This window comes from Oryx dammah, unplaced genomic scaffold (assembly GCF_014754425.2).
Source record: "Oryx dammah isolate SB20612 unplaced genomic scaffold, SCBI_Odam_1.1 HiC_scaffold_18, whole genome shotgun sequence".
NCBI lineage: Eukaryota > Metazoa > Chordata > Mammalia > Artiodactyla > Bovidae > Oryx > Oryx dammah.
Genome location: NW_024070202.1, coordinates 57,190,213 through 57,215,876, shown reverse-complemented (window position 1 = coordinate 57,215,876; position 25,664 = coordinate 57,190,213). Strand labels below are relative to the sequence as shown.

General features: G+C 36.5%; 1 protein-coding gene across 3 annotated transcripts in view; it reads right to left on the bottom strand.

The window, feature by feature from the left end:
• The window catches only part of IMMP2L (inner mitochondrial membrane peptidase subunit 2), a 957,053-nt gene that overhangs the window by 850,879 nt on the left and 80,510 nt on the right, over positions 1–25,664 (bottom strand). For all 3 annotated transcript variants that reach the window (XM_040260170.1, XM_040260171.1, XM_040260172.1), the window contains exon 4: positions 22,081–22,184. In XM_040260170.1, coding sequence (XP_040116104.1) covers positions 22,081–22,184 — 104 coding nt within the window. The remainder of the gene's footprint in view (positions 1–22,080; positions 22,185–25,664) is intronic.

Here is a 25,664-nt window from a genome sequence, read left to right as displayed (position 1 = left end):
TTTCATCTCAAGATGTTTACACTTGGTTTTATAATTGTGGAGAAGATGTTACTCAAAAAAAGACATAATGTATAGTCAAAACTATGGTTTTTCCAGTAGTCATGTACAGATGTGAGTGATGGACCATAAAGAAGGCTGAGTGCTGAAGGATTGATGCTTTCCACCTGTGGTGTTGGGGAAGACTCTCAAAACTCCCTTGGACAGTAAGGAGATCAAACCAGTCAATCCTAAAGGAAATCAACCTTGAATATTCATTGGAAGGACTGATGCTGAAGCACAAGCTCCAATACTTTGGCCACCTGGTGCAAAGAGCCGATTCATTTGAAAAGACCCTGATGCTGGGAAAGATTGAGGGCAGGAGGAGAAGGGGGTGACAGAGAATGAGATGGTTGGATGACATCATCAACTCAATGGACATGAGTTTGAGCAAACTCTGGGATATGGTGAAGGACAGGGAAGCTTGGCATACTGTAGTCCATGGGGTTGCAAAGAGACACAACTGAGCAACTGAACAACAGCAACAATTTATGTTTTTATATAAGCACTTATTTATTAACACATCAAAATATTTTATCAACATCCCCAAAGAGGTTCAACTTAGAAATCAGAGTACTAGCTTTGAGTTGACTGGTAGCTATAGAGATCACTGTTGTAAAACCTGACTGACTGGCTGACCTTGTGGACTAGTTGGCAGAAAGGCCCAGTGGCCAAGAGCACAGATCTGAGGTGAGAAAGCCCTGGTCAGAGTCCTCCCTCCCACACTTACTTAATGATCTTGGGCATGTTAAAGTCACCACATGCCAGAAGTTCCTCACTGTAAAATAATAGTTCTTACCTCCCATGATATTGGAAAGATTAAATGAGATGATATGTACAAAGTATTTAGGACAATCACTAATACAATTCCTGACACAAGTAAACTCTCAAACACTTTCAGTTCTAAAACTTCCAATTGTATATAATCAATCCAGAACTACATACAGTTCCATAAAAGATCATTTTTATAATATTCTGAATAACTCTCTTAATTATTACCTGGGAATGTGGGCCAGTTCTTTGACTTCCCTTAGCCTTGGCATCCTCATGAGTAAAACGAGCATAACATAGTTTCAAGGGCTCCTTGTGATGTTCAAATGAAACAGTGAATATATAAAGCCCAAAATGAGTACAAGGGGCTATTCTCATTGTTATACCCCAGACTCTGGACTAGGAAGAACATGTGATGGTGGTAAGGCAATAATGTGGGGTCTAAATTTCCACAATAGTAGGAGACAAGGGTTCAGTCCCTGGGTGAAAATCCACTGGAGAAGAGAATGGCTACCCGCTCCATTATTCTTGCCTGGAGATTCCCATGGACAGATGAGCCAGAGGGGTTATAGTCCACGGGGTCACTGAAGAGTTGAACACAACTCAGCAACTAAAGAACAAAAACATGCTTAGTAATCCTTCACAGGGAACCTGGAACACAGCCTGGGATGTGGGGAAGCATTTTTTTCTCCTTAAAAATTAACAGAGAAATGGCATGAAGAGCTTAAACTTTGGAGTTAAATAAATTTGAGTCAAATCTGGTTCTGTCACATACTAGGTAAATGGACGGAATCAAGCAAATTATTTCTCTAAGCCTCAGCTTAATTATCTGTAAATGGAAAAATAACAATATCTGCTTCATGATACTGTTTGAGAAAAAAGAGGAATAATGTTTAAAAGGTATTTAGCAGAGTATCTAGAAGATTGTATGTACCAAATAAATGGTAGTAACTGTTGTTAAAAAAAAAAAAAGATTAATTTTACTTTAAAGGAAATATTCTGTGGCAGTTACAGTTTGGGACTTTTTTCTGCTCCTACTTACAACTCTCACTGCTCGTATTCACTTTACCATTATATTGGTGATTTTAGAAAGTAAGTTTTCACTGGTGACCCATGTTTACATTAAAACAATATATGCTAAATCCTGAGTTCACGCCTGAACTTCCTTGGAATTAGAGATGAGAAGGTATCACTACCATTTTAAATATGATTAATGGCTATTATCTTGCTTTCCTTTTAAGACAAGGGCAAAACATTTTTACTATATGCAAAAACATTCCTGTGGACAATTTATTCATCATTGTTTATGACCTGCAGTTTTCTTTCAAATCAAGCAATTAGATTTAACACAAACCTCCATAAAATAGCAGCAAAAATGACTTCCTCCGCATATTTAGTATTTTTGTTAAGGTTTCCCAGATCTAACACCCTCCAATTAATATTTATCTTCTTCCTTCCAGCATCAATGACTATGCTGCCTAAGGGAAGCCCCATGCCACCTAAGGCACATGAGGTTAGTAATAAGATTGGGCTGGATGAAATAATATGTTGCATTATAAGGAATGAACATCTCATCCAAGTGAAATATGCTAGGAGAATAAAGAAGCTAGGAGACAACCAATTGTAATAATATGAAACAGGCAACAAGTCATTCTTTCTCAATGCAACTAGATGTACTAACTGCCATAGTTACTTTCTACTTACATTAGTATTACCTCAGGGGATCTATTGTTTTCCTATAAAAGTCAGCCAAGCTGAACAGCTTAACTAAGATATTTCTCTATATTAGTTTCCAAGTACAGAAAGTATATCTGTAAATAAAACATACATTATTCATTGCTGCCAGGATGTTATTAATTCTTGCTGCTCAGAAACTGAAATCGCTATACAGGACTTCTTTTATAGGGAAACAAAGAAACCTGCTTGTTAACCTAGCTTTGAGTATCACATAAGCATACCATGTATTTCCCCATTTATTATGAGTTTCCAAGTGCTGTCAAGCCATACTATCCACACTTGATGCCGAGTTTCTTCCACTAATATCAAGAAGCCTAAAATTCCATCTTTAAAATAAATTTATGTCTTAAAGTGTTTCAGAGGAAAGGAAAATACTGAAGAGTATGTCTAGGGTTAAAGATAGAAGAGTAGTCTAGGACTTAAATGCCACACAAGAGAACAAACGGAACTAGTAAAAGTTTTGACAGGCAAAGGGTATTATCCGACTGTGCTTGGAACTTTGGAAGCAATATCAAAAATGTATTAAAGGAAACAAAGAGAGACCGTGTGCGATTTTAGCACGGGTGGGAGGGACATGAAGTAAAACACTGCAAAAAAAGAGAAAATAAAAATATTCGGTATGTATTTCACAGGTAAACCCAAAAATATTGAGTATCTAATTGTATGAGGTTGTTAAAAAAAATTTTTTTTTAAAGGAAGAAGCTGAAGATTATAGTAAAGTCTCTAACTTTGACTTGTGACCAAATATGGTGAGGTCAAGAATCAAAATAATAACCAGAGAAAGAAAAGTTTGGTATGGAGCAAAGGTTAGGTTGGGTTGGAATAATTCACAGAGTATCATCGTACAGATATATCCAATAAATAGCTAAAAGTATAGGCTTGATTCTTAGGCAAGAAGTCAAGGACACTGGGCAAAGGAAACAGAAAATAGATCCAAGAGAAGAATCAGCAAAACACAGAACTCAGGGAATAACCAAGAAAGAGGAGTGCCGTATATGACAAGGGACAGGGAAGTTTCAAGGAGAAAGTATATACAGTGCCTGAGTTAGCTATGGTATCAGGAAGCATTCACACTGTGGCCACTGTATTTAGCACCAAGAAGGTATGGGAACTTTTTCAAGGAGTTTCTGTCCAGTATTGAACATAGAAGTCTGATTTCACTAAACTAAGGAAGTATGTTAAGGATCTGAAGAGAACTCAGGCTACTCTTTTCTGGATGTTTGAAAATAAAGAGAAAATGTACCGATTTGGCTCTAAGCTCTGTCACTACTCGATAGAAAAGGGGAGAAAACAAGAGGAATTAAGGGTGATTCTATAGTCCCTAAATTTGATTGATGGGTAGTGATATAAAGATCCAGTAATCTCAGCTGCACAGTCCAGTACAGTAGCCACGAGCCTCCATGAAGCTACCGAACACGGGAAAAGGAGTTAGTCCCAAGATGAGACGTGCTCTTGGAAAGCCACACCAGATTTATGACTTAGCATCTCAAACATGGTAAAATATCTCACTAATAGTTTAATATTAATTACATGTGGAAATAATATTTGGGATACTACACTGAGCTAAATAATTATTAAAATTAATTTCACCTATCTCTTTTTAGTTTGGCAATGTGCCAAGTAGACAATTTAAAATTACATATATGACTCACACTGTATTTTTATTAGGCATCTCTGATCTAGAGAATAAATACTGAAATTGGAATAAGAATAGGAATCAAAAAGGTTCTGTGGAAACCAGCCCTTCTATTTCACTTTAGGGTAAAAGTTTATGATATGGTCACCCAGGACAATGTCATGACAATGTAACTTAAGAAACTTAGGTCCTAGCTGATGAGGTGGCTTACTCTGGTTCTCTGGCTGCTGCTGCTGAGTCACTTCAGTTGTGTCCGACTCTGTGCAACCCCATAGACGGCAGCCCACCAGGCTCCGCTGTCCCTGGGATTCTCCAGGCAAGAACACTGGAGTGGGTTGCCATTCCCTTCTCCGGTTCTCTGGCTAGTCAGAAGCAAAACTCAAACTAGAACTCACCCATGACTATTACTTCTATTATTCCACCTTTTGAAATGTCAGTGAAAATTTTAAAAGTTTGAATTTTAAAAAAGGTAACAGCAGCTTGGCTGTAATATATATCCCATTCTATGCCACATCTAATAAACTCACTTACAGCAAAAAACACAGCCTCGAAACATTAAAATCACGACCTCAGTAAAAACAGCATCCTATGTTCACCACTCAATCCATATTGGAACTAATCTTTTAAGGTACCCATGCTAGGTTTTGCTTTTATTTGGGGCATATATGCACTCTGAATTTATTTCAACACAATTCTACATTAGTTTTAAAGACAGTATCATCCATTCAAGTATATGTCTCTTAAAAAATAGGTTTAAGAAAAAATTTGAAAAAGCTCAAATAATTTACTTCTTAATTCCTGTATTGTTGTCTGCCATTCATGAGTGGTAACTCAGTAAAACAGCAGGGGTTTTTAGTGCAATAGTCATGAGAAGTTAAAAATTACTATGTTCAAAACATAGCTACAGTATATAATATACTATATTTCAAATTCTTACAGAATTTAAAGTCCAACTTTGTCCAATGAAACCTTAAAAGTTCATTTAATCTCTATGTTACAGGTTAGCCACAGTTTCACCAATAATTATAACCAACCAAAAATTTCTGGTTATAATTTCTTCAATATTCCAAGCTCCTATAAATCTGTTTATATTTCCCATGTAAAAATGGGTACAATTGTATTGTTAATGACCTATTCTTTTAGAGCTAATTTTCCATAAGAAACTGAAAAAATAAACTTACTGCTTTCAACAGTACATAGTACTAAATTTTGTGAAATAGTTTAATAAGCTATTAACTGCCAAAATGATGATAGCTATTTTCATTGTAGAGTTACTGCTCCAAAATGCAGTGCTGAAAAATGAAGAGTATTTGATTAGGCAGCATGTTTATCTCACATTGTATATACACACCCTGTATTTATTTTAACAAAGAAAACTACTATTGGTATTCAAAAATGACATGATTGAGAGAAATAAAGAATGCCAGCTTCTACCTCTTGTCTACGTGCTGCTCTCTCATTGCACCAGGCTGATAAAAGGCTGATGCAAATCTAGCTGATGTAGGCAGGCATGCACATACCAATTGTGTTTTCCAAAGGGGCCTTTTCCATATTGATCCACATGTTTGCATTTTTTGCTTGCTGTTTGTGACCCCTCCTCACATAACTGGAATTAGTGTGCTCATCTGTTTCAAAGATTCCAGATTCCTGTATGGCAGCCTGTCCACCGGCTCCAGATATCACATTTAAAACAGAGTTTCAGCACATTCTTAGAAGATTTTTCCAGTTTCCCCTGCTTGTACTGGCCTCTTTCAGCTTACTACACAGCGGAGATGCAGGTGTCCCGCTGTCATCCACTCCTGCAAACCGTAATCCAGCCTGGTGCCACAGAGGGTCCCTGCTCCCGCAGAGTTGCAGAGCACAGTCACATGCCAACCCACTGCACCGTAAGAGAAACTTGCAGTTCATGGTGAGGAAAGTGCATAAGTATCTGTGATACACTCAGTATCAATATTCAATAAAACTTTTACTGCAAGCAACATGTTACAGGCCTTCAGTTTGGTATAGAGTCTATATTCTACTGTAAAGGATTTTTATTTCCTTAACTCTCAAAGCATCACTAAGATAAAGTCAAAAAATTCAAGAATGGTCTTCCATTTTTAACTACAGAGCTAGTGAAAAACTGGTCATGTTTAGGACTTCTGATACAGCTTAACACATGATTTAGACATTGTTATATTCCTATGAGGTGAAGCTTTGACACCTTGTTCAACGAACCTACTTAACCACTTCTCCCACACAGCTATTCATTCTTGCCTCAAAATTCTTACACATGCCACCTCCTCCCCATGCCTCAAAATTGTTACACATGCCATCTCTGAAACTCTTTTGCTTCTCTCGTCAAGCATCTCCACTCGATCTTTAAAATCAGGTTCCAAATTCACACCTACTTTTCTTGCAGTGCCTCTCCCTTCACTCATTATTTTCAGTATCCCATCAATAGCAGTTCCTTCGGAGAAGGCAATGGCACCCCCACTCCAGTACTCTTGCCTGGAGAGTCCCATGGACGCAGGAGCCTGGTGGGCTGCAGTCCATGGGGTCGAGGAGAGTCAGACATGACTCAGTGACTTCACTTTCACTTTTCACTTTCACGCACTGGAGAAGGAAATGGCAACCCACTCCAGTGTTCTTGCTTGGAGAATCCCAGGGACGGGGGAGCCTGGTGGGCTGCCATCTATGGGGTCGCAAAGAGTCGGACACAACTGAAGCGACACAGCAGCAGCAGCAGCAGTAGCATGATTCTATAAACTCGCATACACCTGGTGTCTCCGCTGTGGCTACTTTAATCATAAGATACATATAGATAGGAACAATGTCTGCCATTTCTGTTGCACCACCTGACATTTTCCACAAGTGATATGCTATTAAACCAGATAATTTTAAAACCTGTAAACCGTCATGTGAACTGTTTACCAATTTTGATGACAAATATTCCCACCATGGCTCATTTCAAGCAACCAACATAAAGTCGCTGAATCTTGGGATAGGAAGATATGGGCACTCTGACTCTGGAACCAGAACAAAGCACTGTACCATGCTCACCACAACTCCTGAGTTGTGCTGAGCATAATTTACTGAATATTAAGTTTCCCCTTCTGATAGGCCCACCTGGTACATTTTTGACAATTTTCAAAAATGTCTCTTTTCAACTTGGGCTCATTCAAAACACATCTATTTAGTGGAATCATAAGTTACATGAGGGAAGATGCTTGTCTATTTTCTTTACAGCTGTAAAAATGGCTAGTTCTGGGCCCAGAATAAACACTTGAAAAATTAATTGCCAAAGGAATGAATTGTCAATAATTTAAACTATGTAAAATCCAGTAGGAGTTGCTATATGCCTCCCATCATAAAATAAGTTTAACCTACATGTGAAAATAAAATAATCATACAGAAAAGAACTATCAAGTTAAAAGATACCTTAGAAATTATCAGGTGTGATCCCTTCATTTTATTAAAAAGGAAAACCTTTCCACAGTAGTTAATTGACAAGTTAATTGACATTCAGTCCCACAGTGCCAGAGGAAGCCTAGAACTCAGGTCTCTTGGTATCTGGTCCAAATCTTTTTTGACTAGGTAATCATTAACTGCCCCTTGGGTTATTACCTATTTGAGATATTAACCTATTGGGAAACTGCTAACATTTTGAAAAGCAGACTTTTTCACTGTATATTAATGTTGAAAACCAACACAGAAAAGCATTTGATAGAATATCTAATAAAGAAAAGCCAAACTAATTGTAAGACTATCAGTGACAGATTATAATTATATAGTTCTGTATAAATCAAATGACATTTTCCTCAACATAGCATCATAGGAGCTGAGATTAGCCCAATTTCTATATTCATACCATCTTTAAATTTGGAATCATCTATGAACTTAATTATCTTGGTTACTATTACCTCTTAACTGATCATTAGTATAGAGGTCATATAAAATTAGTCCTTATATTAATTCCAAAAATTACCACCAAGATCTTCCCTTAATTCAGAAGCATAAGAAGCTTTAAAAATGGCCAAGAATCTACCATCTTTAAAAGTTTAATTTATTTATATATATGTGTATATATAATTATACATATGTTACATATGTTATTGGGATCTCAGTTATGGTCTTATTAAAAACACCTAAGTAAAAATTATAAATATTGTGTAAAGAAAGATTTTTTTTCTTCCAAGAATTGTAATATTCTATACTGAATTTCTGTGAATGAGTCAAGTAGGTTGAGAGTCTCTAAAGTTGTTTCTACTATGAAACAGATGAGTAAAGCAGAATCCAAGTGTAAATAACCAGTAATATATATAGTGAAAATTACAGTATTTTAACAAGTGACAGATGTTACATATGCTTCTCATGAGAAATCCTTTATCCATTTCATTATTTGCTACCATTTAAAAAATCCACAATAAAATCAAAGTGCTTAATGTGCTATTTCCTCCCTGAAAATAACCAAAATCCCCACCCTCTCCATTCCTAGACCAAAAGTGAATATTCGAAGATAACTGCAGCAGGTGAAGTTCATTAGCCAATGTTCCCCTAACACCTAAGGCAGTTTTCTGATTTTTTTTTTGGTATGATCTTATTACTGTCTAATTATCCATATTGCTTTTCTTCCTTTTTGTTAAACAGAAATTCACAGAAGCAGTTTAACCTTTCATTCAGAATCATTAAATACACCCCCCTCCTTCACTGATAATTGGCCTCTTTATTAACTGATTTCTCCCGTTGATTTATTACATATCTTTTTCTTTTTTTTGCCAAACTTGTATCCATTCTGTTAATACATTCTTTACCTTCTTTCAACTTGATTAACATACTGTCACTGTTACCAAAGCTTTCCTATTATTTCTTCAGGTTCTTACTGCTCTTTGAAGATCCTCTAGTAGAATAATGAATTCTTAATAACCTGGAACATTTTGAGGATTCATACTTAATTATATAGTACAATTTACATGAGACATACAACTAACACTTAAATGTTTCCTATTGTGTTGTCTTAATACTCTACAGTAACTTTGCAGCAATCCAAATACACAAATCTTTGCAATATAACTTATGACCTCTAAAAGCACAGAGAGCCATATTACAATTATCATATTCGTAGCCAAATCAAACTGAGTCAGCCTCTGTCAGCAGTTTCCATATAGTTTTTAATAAAATGAAATAGGTACTTGTTGTGCCTTCAGTAAATATTAATGTGACCTCTGAATATGAGTAAACCGGTCACTAGATTATGCAAGGAGTAACCTTTCATAATAATGGGTCATTGAGGCTTCTCTTTAATGGAAATAAACAATTACCAAAAAAAAAAAAAAAAAGGTATTTCTGTTCTTGGAAAGAAATGTTTTCCTGAATTCTAAAACACTGATAAAGTTTGGTGGCTGTCACTTTAAGCTCTCTCCCTTTCTTATCAGCCTCAGACACATTTCCCAGCAATGCCACCTCCTCTCATCAAAAACAGTGCTTTTATTGTTTTTTGGTTTTTTTTTTTTTTTTTTAAAAAGAAAAAAAAAAAAAAAAAAACAGGAAGGTAGCTATTGACCTTAGATCAAATAAGGTGATATTGAAGTTCTGAGATTTCTTCCACTTTTCAAGGACTTAAGCTATGAAATGGAATATGGGATCTAGGATCATTTTTTTTTTTCTAAGAACAGGTGCACGGAGTATTGACTGGTGCAAAGTGCATATGAAGTCGACAAAAGAGATGGAAGCAACCAGAACTAGATTAACCAGTAGAGCCAAAAACTCAACACCCATGATAAACAATAGAGAAAGAAATAGAAGATGTCTATAGCTTTCGTATTCTGAATAATTTTAAACAAAAAAAAGAATTTTGTGCTCATCCTCTTATAAAATACCTGCCTGCCAACTTTAGATTTTCTGATTTTTAATCATTTCAACTGAAGTCAATCTTAATAAGCATATATTCATCTGACTTCTTAGACAAAAAAAGCCCTGGTGTTCAAAGTCCCCTTATCTGTTATAAAGTGTCTGTTTAATCTATCTACAGAGCTTCTCATCTTTTAAAAGTATCATATCAATTTGACTCCAGCTTCAAAAGTTTGCAACATATTTTTCCAATGTTCTGAGGGATTGAGATTTATGTCTAGCTCTTTTAACAATTTCATCTGGATTCCTAAATCTATTTCACATAATTTACTTTGAATGGAAGACATCTTAAAGATCAACTAGTCTATACCTCTTACTTTGCAGGTGCTAAAACTTGACCCTAAGAGTAGTCAAGAAAATCTCTCCCAGTCACTCAGCCACTTAGTGATTGAAAACAGCTAAAAGGAACAATATTTTCTGAAGCTTATTCTTATATCTGGGGCTTCCCTAGTGGCTCAGTTGGTAAAGAATTTGCCTGCAATGCAGGAGACCATGGCTCAATCCCTGGGTCAGGAAGATCCCCTAGAGAAGGAGATGGAACCCACTTCAGTACTCTTCCCTGGAAAATTCCTTGGATAGAAGACAGAGATGCCTGGTGGGCTACAGTCCCTGGGTTCACAAGAGTCAGATATGACTTAGCAACTAAACCACCACCACTCTTATATTCTTATATAAAGCAACTTGCAGGTAGAGGCTTACAGGTTTGTTTCACATAAAAGAAAATAATTTTTAATTACTTAGGCAAGTAGTTAATAAAATTTTTCAAATACTTAGTAAGAGTCTTCCATAAAAGTTCATCTCCTTATACATTCTAAGGGTAGTATTAGAACTATTTGCATCTTTCCTTTGCTAAACACAGTTTTATATTGCCACTCTAACAAATTAAAACAAATGAAGGGGTTTAAAGTTAAAATAACAGCCATTTAAAATTTAACAAGCTCAGCGCCCTCCGGGACTGCAGTCTGGCAAGTTCAGTTGGGTACTCTGCTTGGAGTCTCCAAAGGCCCAAATCAAGCTGTAGGCATCTCTGGGTCCTTCTCTAGAAACTGGGGTAGAGTCCATTTCCAGAGTCACTAGCTTGTTGGCAAAATTCAATTCTGTGTATGACTGGCCTTTGGCAAGAGTTCATTCTTAGTTTCTAGAGGTAGTCTGTTTTCTTCTTATGGTCCTTGAATCTTCAAAGCCAGCAAAAGTACATGGAAGAGTTCCCATTCTTTGGCTCTCTCTGACTTGTTCCACTGCACTTTCCTCACTTCCGCCTCTGCCTGCTTTTAAAGACTCAGGTGACTACATTGGGCCCACCTGGATAATCTAGGCTAGCTTCTGCTCCTAAGGATTCCTGAGACAGCATGGATGGGACTCATCTGGATAACCTAAGCTAGCCTCCTGGCTTTAAGATCAACTGAAGGTCAACCTTAATTACAACCACAAAGTCCCTTTGCCAATACAAGGTAACATATCCAGGGCACAATATCTCAACATATTCATTGTCCTAGGAATTAGGCTTGGAAACTTGAGGACCAAAATTCTGCCTACTACAGCTAGCACCTATTTTATTGATGTAACCTTAAAGAAATGACTTTTTTTTTCAAACAGATCATATTGTTCAAACTTAACAACTCTAACAAAAATGTAAATTTTCACCCTTAATATCCATTTCCAGGAATGACACAGATTGGCCCTGTTTAGACGCAGTGCCTAACAGTGAACCAATCCCAGTGAACCAATCACCCATGGCCTAGATATTTCCCAACTGACCTATCACCCAGTTCATAATCCTCCCCCTAGTTGTCTCTAATTTGCATTAAACTGATCTAGCTCTTCAGTTACACTAGTTTTCGTCTCTAGAATCCCTTTCAATTCTTCTACATTCTCTAATAAACTCTATCTTTTCATCAATTTTTAATATATTGATTATAATTATTTTATACATCACGTCCAATAACTCCAAAAACTAGAACACCATGCAAGTGTTTCTACTGTTTGCTGTTTTATATTTTTAAAGCTTGGACCTGGCTTGTGATACACATGGTAATTTTTTATAGAATGTGAGCTACTGTTGCTTCTGGCAATGACAGACAGTTAAAGTGAAGACAGATTACCTTAAAATCAAGATTGAGTTTATCAGAGGCTGCATTGTAATTTTTATAACTTATAGTCTATTTCTAGTTCTCCCTAACTCCTAGGACATAGCCTTTTGGGGATTTCAATTAAAAGTTGAAAACGCTTCACCAGGGTCCTGCAATATGCCTGAATTCTACTTTGTGGCTTCTTAGCCCTGTGAAACTGCCAAAAATTATGCCCAGCATCTCCCATCTTAGCCTCCACAGCTTCGCTTCTCAGCCTCATGGCATGAGCTGTTTATAAAGTGACAAAAACCCAAGATGAGAAGTGGCACTAAATACAAGGCTCACCCCAGCGTGTTGCTCTTCCCTCTGGGATCTTTCCTCCTTGGTAGTACTATAATGCCTTTAGATAGTCTTTTTAACAGTATTTTCTCATTTTTTCAAAATGGGCCTTAGTTTGAAATAAACTAAGAAATCAGATACTGATTGATCTCAGTGGTCTCTGTTTATATGGGCATGCATATCTTATTGATTCCAAAAGTATTAAAGATGGGTTGACATACATATGGGATAGTTAATTTTTTGTGTATTATATTTTCTGCTTGAAAGCTCAACTATTTACTTCTTAAATTTTTAAGTTATTCCTCTGTTAGAATTATTATTTAAAGCTTATCTTCAAAATGCTTCTCCTTCACAGTTCAACCTGACACCTTACATATAACAAACAACAAGCATTTAGGAGTGTCTTTTCTGTAAATACTGTCCTGTACCTTTTATTTTTTTTAAGTAGGGTAACAGTGTCCTCAGAGACTGGGTTTTTTTCACAATAAAAATAAAAAGTTACAAACATAAGTACCACTATTTCATGGACTGCTGCCTATATAACTTCATTCTTTGACAACTTCTAGTCATCTCTCAGAGGATATAAGATTTATGAAAAGAGTGGAGCAGAGGCTATGGATAGCTCCTATAGTTACATTACCATAAAATATCAATAATTCAAAATTGAAATTTATGATCACTGAAACATCTCTAAGCTATAATTTGTCTCTGAACTAAGAAAATGTTTTATTGCATAATTAAATGTATAAAAATTGTGAAGGCAATTTATCCTGCTCAAGAAAGGAAATTGCTTTTAAGGACCACCTTAAGGTTACCAACTTCCTATCTATATGCCTCTAAACAGTATTTATAAAATCAATTTAATCTAGATCAAATAATAGCAAACAAAAGTTACACTATCTCATTTTTTAAGTATCATTTGTAAATATACTTAGTAATGAATACAAATTATTATGGGTAATTGAAAGTGCCAAAACCTAAATCTCTCATCAAAATAAATTACAGCCCAAGACTTCACTCTCCCGCATTTTGAATACCAGTTAATTAAAAACAATGAACAAAAGCCTAGGCACTTCCTCTCTTAAAGTCATGTTCTTTCTAGATTTGTGTTCCTGAAATGTACAATATTAACTACAAACTAAAAAAAAAAAAAAAAAATCGCTCTCAACCAAAAAAATTAGGAATAAGTACAATGGATAGACTAGATAAGTATTCACGATTATATCCTCCCAGCTCAACAGATTAAATGGCTTTTAATACAATTATAAGTCATTATTCAGTATTATCATTGCCCTGGGCATTTGTTACAAAACATGAATTTCGTGTTTTAGCAGACTGCAGTTAATTTCCAGTGGTGGGTCAAGGGACCTTTAAAGATTTATGAGCACTCAAGACACAAAGGCCCACTACAGCACTCTTGCATGGAAAATCCCATGGACGGAGGAGCCTGGTAGGCTGCAGTCCATGGGGTCGCTAAGAGTCGGGCACGACTGAGCGACTTCACTTTCGTTTTTCACTTTCATGCACTGGAGAAGGAAATGGCAACCCACTCCAGTGTTCTTGCCTGGAGAATCCCAGGGACAGGGGAGCCTAGTAGGCTGCCGTCTGTGGGGTCACACAGAGTCGGACACGACTGAAGCGACTCAGCAGCAGCAGCAGCAAGACACAAAGGAACTAGCACCTTTCTATTTTTCCCCAAAGGCTCTATTCTATTTCATCTATTTCCCTGGCTCATATCTTCATAACTCTTTGCATATTTACTGCTACAGATGTTGCCATCACAGAAAGTGGCAATTAGCTTAGCATATTGCAAACCAGCTGTCAAAATTGTATGCAGATTCTATGTTTATAATAAAGTATTATTGCTATTAATGAAGAGACTACATTTCAAGAACCAGTGTATCAGAAATTTCATGGGATAATCCAATTGATGTAGAGATGCAAGGGCTTGTGTGACTTGTTTGCTAAGAATAAGTAAGGATCCTCAACCAAACCATCACCACTATACACAGAAGCTTTACATTTTGACAGTCAAGAACACTAGGTTTGATGGGAAGCCCTTCAAACCTTCATTCCTCCATTTACCAGTCAGCTATATGATCTTAAACAAGTTACTTAGCCTCTTTATACCTCAGTGTTCTCACCTATAAATGGGAATAACCACATACCTGCTTTACTGGGGTTTATTTTAGTGAGGATTAAATAAAAATGAATATAGAATTCAGTCTTGGGACTGGGAAATGATAAACAATCAATAAATATTAGAATTGTTGTGAAGCACATAAAAGAGATGCTCAGTTATAATTATTAGTAAAATATAAATCAAACCTACAATGGGATATTGCATCACACTGATCAGAATGGCTATCAACAAAAATTCTACCAACAATAAATGCTGGGGAGGGTGTGGAGAAAAGGGAACCCTCCTATACTGTTGATGGGAATGTAAACTGATGCACCCACTATGGAAAACAATATGGAGGTTACTTAAGAAACTAAAAATAGAGCTACCATATGATACAACCAAGATCATGGCATCTGGTCCCATCACTTCATGGCAAATAGATGGGGGAAACAGTGGAAACGATGGCTGACTTTATTATTCTGGGCTCCAAAATCACTGCAGATGGTGACTGTAGCCATGAAATTAAAAGACATTTACTCCTTGGAAGGAAAGTTATGACCAACCTAGATAGCATATTGAAAAGCAGAGATATTACTTTGTCAGCAAAGGTCCGTCTAGTCAAAGCTATGGTTTTTCCAGTGGTCATGTATGGATGTGAGAGTTGAACTATCACTGAAGAATTGATACTTTTGAACTGTGGTGTTGGAGAAGACTCTTGAGAGTCCCTTGGACTGCAAGGAGATCCAACCAGTCCATTCTGAAGGAGATCAGTCCTAGGTGTTCACTGGAAGGACTGATGCTGAAGCTGAAACTCCGATACTTTGGCCACCTCATGGAAAGAGTTGACTCACTGGAAAAGACCCTGATGCTGGGAAAGATTGAGGGCAGGAAGAGAAGGGAACGACAGAGGATGAAATGGTTGGATGGTACCACCAACTTGAGGGACATGGGTTTGCGTAGACTCTGGGAGTTGGTGGTGGACAGGGCGACCTGGCATGCTGCGGTTCATGGGGTCGCAAAGAGTTGGAGATGACTGAGCGACTGAACTGAACTGATAATACAGCAATCCCACTCCTGGACATACATCCAGAAAAGATAAAAATTCTAATTCAAAAAAAAAATGCATCCCAAAGTTCACAGCAGTACTATTTACAATAACCAAGACATGGAAGCAATCCAAGTGCCCATCAAGAGATGACTGATGAGATATATATTAATATATAATATGAGGTATGTACACACAATGGAATTTTACTTAACCATAAAAAAGCATGAAATATTGCCATTTACAGCAACATAAATGGACCTAGAAAATATCATATGAAGTGAAGTCAGAGAAAGACAAATATATGATATCACTTTCATGCAGAATCTAAAAATAATACAAATGAATCCATACACAAAACAGAAACAGACTTACAGAGACACAAAACAAACATGGTTACCAAAGTGGGGAAAAGAGGTAAAAAAGAATAAATTAGGAACTTAGGATCAACAGATACAAACTGCTATATATAAAATAGATAAGCAAAAAAAATGTACTGTATAGCACAAGAAACTATATTCAGTATCTTGTAATAGCCTATAGTGGAAAATAATATGAAAAAAAATATATATATATATAACTGATCATTGTGCTATACACTGGAAACTAATGTTGTAAATCAACTACAATTCAATAAATAAATACTTTTAAAAAATAAAGAGACTTCAGTCCTACAAGAAAAAAAAATAATAAACTATAGTGGGTACTTTTCTCTCTTTGTAAATTATATGTCCTTTTTCCTTTGTCTCTGAACCTGATCATCCCAACACTCACCAACACAGTGTTTACCTCTCTTTGGGAGTCTACTGTACTTCATAGAAACTACATTAGTATTTCTCCACTTCAGACTTTAGGATCTCATCTTAGTTCACCCTTAGATGAGACACCTTAGACACACTCCAGGAAAGCAGCAGGTACAATGGAAGATTTAGACAGAGCATTTGTCCACTTAAGATGCAATGTGTGTCACATAGGTGATTTCAAATTTTCTACTAGCTACATTAAAAAAAGGAAAAAGAAACAGGTGAAATTAATTTTAATAATATATTTTATTTGACTGAATATATCCAAAATATGTCTTTCCCATTGGTTCAGTGCTAAAGAACACACCTGCCAATGCAGGTGATACAAGAGACTCAGGTTCAAACTCTGAGTTGGGAAGATCCCCTGGAGAAGGAAATGACAACCCATTCCAATATTTTTGCTTGGAAAATTCCATGGACAGAGGAGCCTGGTGGGCTGCAGTCCATGGGGTTGCAAAGACTTGGACATGACTGAGCACACAAGCACTTGGTATACAAAATACTATCATTTTAACAAGCAGCAGTAGCCATATTACATAACAAGCACACAATAGCAGAAGTAAAGAAGGCAGAGTGCCAAAGAACTGATGCCTTTACTGTGGTGCTGGAGAAGACTCCTGAGAGTCCCTTGGGCTACAAGGAGATCCAACCAGTCAATCTTAAGGGAAATCAACCCTGAATGTTTATCGGAAGGACTGATGCTGAAACTGAAACTCCAGTATCTTGGTCATCTAATGCTGACTCATTGGAAAAGTTCCTGATGCTGGGAAAGACTGAGGACAGAAGGAGAAGAGGGTGTCAGAGGATGAGACGGATGGCATCACCAACGCAATAGACATGAACTTGGGTAAACTTTGGGAGATGGTGAGGGGGAGAGAGGCCTGGTGTGTCGCAGTCCATGGGGTTGCAGAGTGGGACACTCCTGGGCGGCTGAATAACAACAAAAGCCATATGTAACTGCTCAATAGCCACAAAAGCGTACTATATCAAGCAATTCAGGTTTAATTGGACCTGTATTCAAATACAGGTTCAAATGGACCGGTGTGCAAATTCTGGCTCTGCCATTTGCTTGCTAAATCTTAGTTTTATCACTTTAACTATGTCTGCAAGATTTAGTGTATACAGAAGTAGAAATGTAATGTTTGCATATGAAACATATAATGTTATAAACCAAAGTTACCTGAATAAAAAGTACATTAAAAAATAAATAAATAATGTCCACTACCCACAAAAATAATAATAACTATTTCCTGTTACTGTTATGAGAAATAAAATGGCAATCCAAAGCACTTAGTGTAATGCCTGACATACAGGAGTGTTCATTAAAGGAGAATTCGCTCGCCCTCGCCTTCTACTGTAGAAGTGAATGCTGGCTCAGTGTAGTATAATCTGTCACCTAGCCTTAGTTCCTTCCCTTCTAACCCTACTACAAACTGTAGCTCTCCCCAGCTGCACAGGCCTCCTTCCTTGCTTCCTAGCATCCAAAGAATTATCTGTGTGGACTTATAGAGGCTATGGGATTTCTTAGTCAGGACACAAATATGTGGTTCCAAGAACCTGAAAAGCTCTGTGCCTGACAATTTCCATCTCCTCTGACCCTGTCTTACCCACCTTCCCAACTGTTACCACTGCTGCAGCCTCCCCAGCAACTGCCATCAACAGCACCACCTCCTCACTGGAGACAAGACTGACCCTCAAACAGTCAAAGGGATCATTCTCCAAATTACCTGGTCAGGACCCTTCAAAACTGTCAAGCTTAAAAAAGATGAAGAGTGACCAAGGATATGCCACAGATTAGTAGAGACTAGAGAGACAAGAAAAAAAAAAAAAATATATAGGATCCTGGGTAGGAGTTTGGTCTAGAAAGAGGACATTAGTGGGAACACTAGTGAAATTTAAATAAGGTCTGTAGATTAGTTAACAGTATTGTATCAGTGTCAATTTCTCAGTCTCCATAATTATGCAATGGTTGTGTATGATGTTAATATTTGGAGGGCATACGAATAAGGTTTGAGAAGCTAATCTATAACATGGTAATGACAGTTAATAAATTGTGTTATATAACTGAAATTCACCAACAGTAGAACTTAAATGTTCTCTCTCTCTCTCTAGCTTATGCCCAACCCCCTCTCTGCCCCCCCCACACAAAATGTAAATAGGTGATGAGTGAGTTAATTAACTTGATGAGGGAAATTCTTTCACAATGTGTGCATATATCAGTTCATCCCAGTATACATTTTAAATATCTTACAATTTTGTCAATTTTATATTAACAAAATTTAAAAAAATAAACAAGGGGATATGTGGGGATTCCCTGTACTATTTTTACAAACTTTAAGTTGATAATATCTCAAAATGAAAAGTTAAAACACTCTTAAACATGATTATTTGAAACTTTATTATGAATGAAACTCTGTCCCAATGGTTCTGTTAATTGATATATCATTATAAAATAGTGCTACTTATGTTAAGTCTGTGGCAGTAAGGCCATCACACAGGTTAATGAAAAGTCAATTCCGAGGTATAGAAAATCCACCTTAATCACCACTATTAGTCTGCAAATCCACCAAGAGAGTATGATGTCTCCTGCATACACTCAGTAACACTGAGGACTCAATGACAGCAAATAATGTTTTGTGTGATGTTATTAAACAAAGACACCTTTCATTTTAACATTACTGAATAACGTGCTTAAACAGTTGCTGCACTGCTACAGTCTTTTACGGAAAGAAAGTGACAGGAAAAGAGAAGGAAGAGATGCAAAGAAGCATATTCCAATATGTACCCTTCCCCCACCCAGACCTCCCTTGCATTAGGAAATAGAGTTGGTCAATAAACTGAATGAAATAGATGGGACAGTCTGCTCTGCTACATACTGTCTTACTGTAACATGAATTAGTTCATAGGCAGCTGGTGAGAAAGAATGGAGAAAGAAGTCGGTATAAAGCAGAAGCTTCACTGGTTCACATCTGATTTTCTCCCAAAATCATCAATGTCTCATTAATATCAGTTGAAGGCTGAGTACACTAAAAGCAGCAAGCTAAGAAGGAATCAGTATTATACATTCAACTCTTTTCCTAGAAAGCTTACTGCAAGTTTAACTCAGACCTTTAAAAAAAAAAAAAACTTACAACAAATAAAACAACACAAAACAGTGAGCTGAACATCCATCTCTGGGATCAGTACATTTTGTACATAGCCTGCAATCTTTCTCTTCTTGCAAATTCTGGTAATAATAACCCTGGCCCTTGAAAACATAGATAGCCTCAAACCTTCCTTATATCTTCTTCCATCAAGCTATCTTCATCTTTATTGTTTTAAGTAAATCCAACATTTACTGCAGTGTTTATTTATTAGAAACTTCAGATGTCTTTTAAATAATGCTATTGGAATTATTGTGATTTTAATTGGTGTTCTGGTTATGAAGATGCATAAGCCCTAGTAATTTAAGAATGAATTTGCCAACCACAGAGTTTTCCAGAAAGGCATATATATTATAGTAGAAATGCTGCATTTCCACATACTCTGAATACATAAAATGCTGTCCAGGAATGATTTAAAATATAAGCTGTCACACTACTTTGTTACCAAAGATTACTTATGTATCAATAAAATGCATAATTAACATCAATTTGTTATCTTTGTATTTTATATTTAGCCATAAATTCAAAATTTAGTCATGTGTTTCTGTATTAGTCACACATTTCTTATATTGACAGGATATTCTAACGTAAGAACATGTGTCCAGAAAGCATTTTTGTTCATGAAACTAAAAAGATACTTTAAACAGTGTCTTTTATTAGTATTGCATCATACTAAACAAATATAAGCCTGGTTGTTCACCAAAAGAAAGCAACAGTTACTGCTTGATGATTATTTATTGTTAAATAATATGATACCAATCACTAAGCATTTTTACATGTAAATAGCTCCTACTAACAATAAGCATTATGAAAGAAAATTTGTGTTATTTGTACCTGACAGAGATACATCACATAGTTAACTCATTTAAAATACAGTTCAATTGAGGTAGCTATCATTTAGTATATCAACCTCAATTTGAATATACTGTTTTTGAAGTTAATTTATATAATAAGTATCAATCACTTTAATATTTACATAAAAGGATAACATTTTCTTTTTTTATATATAGTCTAGGATATGCTAGGGTACCGTTTTGGATCCATGCAGACTTGGATTTTAAGGAGCCTTTTTTTTCTCCCCAATTACCTATTCAGATTCATTTGGTTAAAGATAGTCAGCATGTTTCTCACAGAAAAAATACACCACACAATAGTCTGCTTATAAGGTGACCTCTTTCACTTGGGTGGGTATCCTCTCCATCACGGACTAAGTGAGGATGTAACCTTGTCAAACCAAAAGCAAAAGAATAATGAGCACACGACAGGCTAACCCAGCATGGGAAGGTTGTTAAGGAGGTTGCAGAAACAGTTCCCTGAATGACAAAGTAAAAGGATACTCTGAAGAGTAGGTTAATATTAAAGAAAGCACTCAAGAATATGAGAAGCATTAATCCCCATCCTTGGATGTCTGCCATACAAAACTCCACTCAAATTTATTTCATTTGTTACTGACCAGTTTTAGTTAATATGTTTTCAAATAAATCTTAGTAGAATAGGCTTGATAGAGACACATTTAGAAAATATCTGTTTCCACAAAGCAGTAACCAAAGATAAGTAAAAGCAAGTAGATAACGTTTTGCTTTTACCAATTATAAATTATCACCCAACAATAAACAATTATTCTAATTCAAGAATCATACTTATAAGTTCGAAGTCTTCACCAAACAGTAGGATTTTACTATCATTAAAACAAATAACAGTAACTACTACATTAATTGCTTCCCCAATGCACTAACTGGCATAACAGGGAATCCTGTTAAAACAGTTGTATAAGTAGCTGAAAAGAGGAGAAATTAGGCAAGTTCTGTTGCAGTCTTCTCAGTGTAAATTTACTTTTAAAATAAACAAACCTCAAGTCTTAATCATTCAAACATAGGAATATCATTGTGTCAGTCATGTACATTTTGACATTCCTTCTCTACACTAAGACTGGAGTGAAATTCTTGTTCCTGACCAGTCGTAGTACTTTAACAGAGAAACACTGCCACCTTTTGGTCCCAAACAAAAGCCTCCAGTCTACCATCTTCCAAACTTCCTTTTTTCAGTTAAATCACTGATACATATATATAAATGCCACTGAATTTCCAGTCACACTTACAATGGTCTACAAATATTTTGTAGCTATACAGCTAATAAAGTATGAGAGTAACATACAAGTTGCTTCCAAAATACAATATTTCAAAATAACTCAAATACCAGCTACACGTACTCTAGATCATCAATACAATAATTTCTAATCAATATTTCATCAAACACGTTTTGCCAAACCAAGTATGTCAATCAAGTGATAAATTTTAAGTATCATAGAAAAAAATATTCTTTCATAGTCTTGTTACATTTCAAAATAGATTTTGAAAAATGTATTACATTTTAAATGACCTATTAATTTAGTAATTGACAATATGGTATAAACAGGGAATTACTAGCTAAATCAGATAATTATAAACCGTCTTATATAGGAATATAGTATGTTTCTGATTTACTTACACTAATGACACAATGTCACCACGTTGTACTTCAAAATTCCTCACTTTCCAATGGTTCAAAAGCACCACATCAGATGATTGGCTCCCCCCAGGATTCAAAGAAGGCTAAAAAATAAGAAGAAAGAGACACATCTGTCATTTGTAATTTTCAATCTTCATGGTTCCTTGCACTTCATAGCTGTAGTGCAGTGCAATAAAACATTTCTAATATAGTAGCTTTCAATAAATTGCTGTTCTAAAATAACTGCAAATGATGAGTTTTCAAAAAGGCTCATCTGGATTCTTCACAGGTATTTACCAATACTCATTTCAAAGGAAAATGTGCTAGATAGTCAACTCTTTACTAAACTCCCTTAAAGAGGCATGGAAAATTGTAAGAAGAAATAAAAGAAAAAAGTGAATCAAGCCTCCCCATAGAATATTCAGATAGGACCTAATTCCATAGTAGGTACATGTGATTGCTCCATTTGGAGAAGAAGAAGAAATAATCTCAAATCAACCAGAAAAATACCATAGGAAACAGTAGAGACCAGAAGTAGCAAGTGATGAAATAATCTTGGAAAATATGGGAATTTCCCACTTTGATCTCTTTTTTCTACAGAGAGCTTGCAGGAAGGGTCCTGGCTTCAGTCTAAGCCTAGTAAACAGTCTTCACCCTAGGATTTAGACAAGTCTAGATATGCCTAAGGACCAATGGGGCAGACACAGAGAAACATTTTCTGTAAGAGTTCATCTGATGGTCAGGAATCATCTAGGCATAAGAAACTGATTAAGGAACCATAAAGCCAACACATCTATCACCTGGACAGGACTGCTGAAAAAGTCAATGGATATCAAGTCTGAAACTTGATGGTAGAATAAGAAAAAGGAAAGCTTTTTCACCACTGACTCTCCAGGGTCTCTGGGAATGTCATTGGTCTAAAAGAGCAATTGCTGTGGTGGTAGGGAAGGTGCTAAACCACAATGGAGGCTCCCCCCATTCACAGATGGTGGGTTGGCAGCAAGAACAGACAGAGCCACAGAAGCCAGGGCAGCAGTGAGGAAAACAGAACATGCCCAACAACAGGATGTCCCTGGAGCAGTAGTGCCGCGGTGATGTTTCAATCACTCAGTTATGTCTGACTCTTGGGACCCATGGACTGTAACCTGCCAGTCTCTGTCTATGGGATTTCCCAGGCAAGAATATTGGAATGGGTTGCCATTTCCTTCTCCAGGGGATCTTCTTGACACAGACATCAAACTCTTGCATTGCAGGAGGATTCTTTGCAGACTGACCCACCAGGCAAGCCCTAGCAGTAACATATTCTTTTTAAAGATTCCTGGAATTACTTGTAGGTTTTCTAAAAAGCAGGTGTGAACAAAGGCGTAGAAATGTTGTGTGGGGCTATTATTACGACTTTATTTTTGACTCCCCAGATTTTTTGTGACCAAAAACTTACTGGTTATCCTTGGGGATCTCAAACACTCTTGTAGCTTCTGCAACTCCTTTACATGATAATGCCTAAACATCTCTAACTTCAGTTTTGAATTCCCTGCTAATCCTCACTTGACTACCTGACATAAAATTCAATTCTATTAAATGGAATTGTCATCATTCCCTAGTATAAAAGTTTTCTCCCTTTCTTACATCCTACTCACTATTTCCCCAGACAACCAACTTTAAATCTTACTTACCTTTTTACTTCATGTCCAACCAGTCACCAAGCCAAAGGGATTTTTTTTTTCATGTCTTTCACTGAAGACCCATTCTGTCTATTCTCTCTTCTGTCATCATCTTTCAAGCACCAATCAACATATAACCCTTCACTGTTGTTTAGTCGCCAAGTCATGTCCAACTCTTTTGTAACCCCATGGACTGTAGTCCACCAGACTCCTCTGTCCGTGGGATTTTCCAGTCAAGAATACCAGAGTGGGTAGCTACGCACCTATACTAATCAGTCGCTCACCTCCAACTCAAAAGTGAATGATTCTATTTCTTTCCAGCTATAAGATTTTGAGAAAGTTACTTAACTTTGTTATACTCCAATTTCCTTACTAGTAAAATGGCGATATTTAGTAACTTTTCTCTAATTAGTAATTAAATAATAATAATATCCAATACTCACCAAGTGCTTACCATGTGCCAGACATTGTTCTAAGGGCTTAACAAATATTTACTTACTTGGTGAGATCATGCATTTAAAGTGCTTAGAATGGCTCTTGACCCCTAGTTAAGCCCTCAATAACTTTCATTAGTGATATAACTAAATCACAATTTTAATTAGAGGTACTTTTGTACCCTTACCCCAGGTTCTTCATCCAGCTTTATCCCTAATAAGAAACAGAGCAGCAGTGGCAGGACAAATCCAAGGCGCATTGTTGGGCCATGGTGCTAGGGAATGGAGCTCCTGGAGTCAGTCAGGTTAGGCTAAAAGCCAGGCTTCCATATGTGGTTTATTCTCTTTCATCCATATTTCTCATTCATATTTTCTCTTTCTTCCTCTCCTTCTCTATCCTTGAGTTCATTATCTTGCAAGCTCTTTCCCCTTATTTCTTTGTATTTTTCCTTCTTACATAACTGATGTGGTAAAGGTGGCCTAGGGAGAAAGCGACTGTACAATGGAAAGAAAAATCTACTTCCCACTGCACTTTCACTGGGTCCATTTCTTTTCCTTGCCATCAGAGAAGTGAAGAACAAAAGTGATTTAATTATTTCCAACTGTTCTTCCTTAGTCTCTTTTGTTGTTTTTCAAAAGTTTGTGATTACAACTCATAATAAAGACATTTTATACTGTACCCAAAGTACAAATGCACATATCTGAACAAAACATCACAAAAGAATAATCACCTTTACCACACATACCCTGATGTCGTAATTTATATTCTCTCCTAATCCATGTTTTTAAAATCCTGTCTATAATCAATCATATTAATTTCCCATTCACTATTATTGATTTTGGTGGTGGTGGTTTAGTTGCTAAGTCATTATTGATTTTGCAACCTAATAATCAATTATAACCACAGTGCTAACATCATAGATTTAGATGATTCTTCTTTAACCATTATCCTATGAAGGTTGCTTTTGTCTAGAAGTTTACCTTCAGATCTTTCATCTCTGTTTTATTTTCTTAGAAAATCACATGAATATTCTAGGTGCAAATACCACCCATAGACCTATGACTCTTAAATGTGCAGTCCCAAACAACTTGCTCCTCTTCTATATGCAATCCATACCACTTCATACTACACCACTCAGAATGCAGTAATGCCATATTTATTTACCTGCCTCACAACCAAGCAAGATGTACTTTTTACTCATTATTATGTCCCTTAGCTAAATTTATACTCTACCCTCAACTGCATTTCTGAGATTCTAGAACATGATTCTAACTGGTTGTTCAGCATCAAATTTCATCAAGCCACTCCCCTATTTAAAATCCTTTATAATAAGCTTCCCTGACTACCAGCAAGACTGTCTCCAACATAAAAATCAACACACACATGACATATAGGATCCTACCAATCCCTACTTATATTGTTCCTACAAGTGACACTCAATCACAAGCAGTACTCCCTGCACAAGTTACTTCCTCACACTCCAAGACA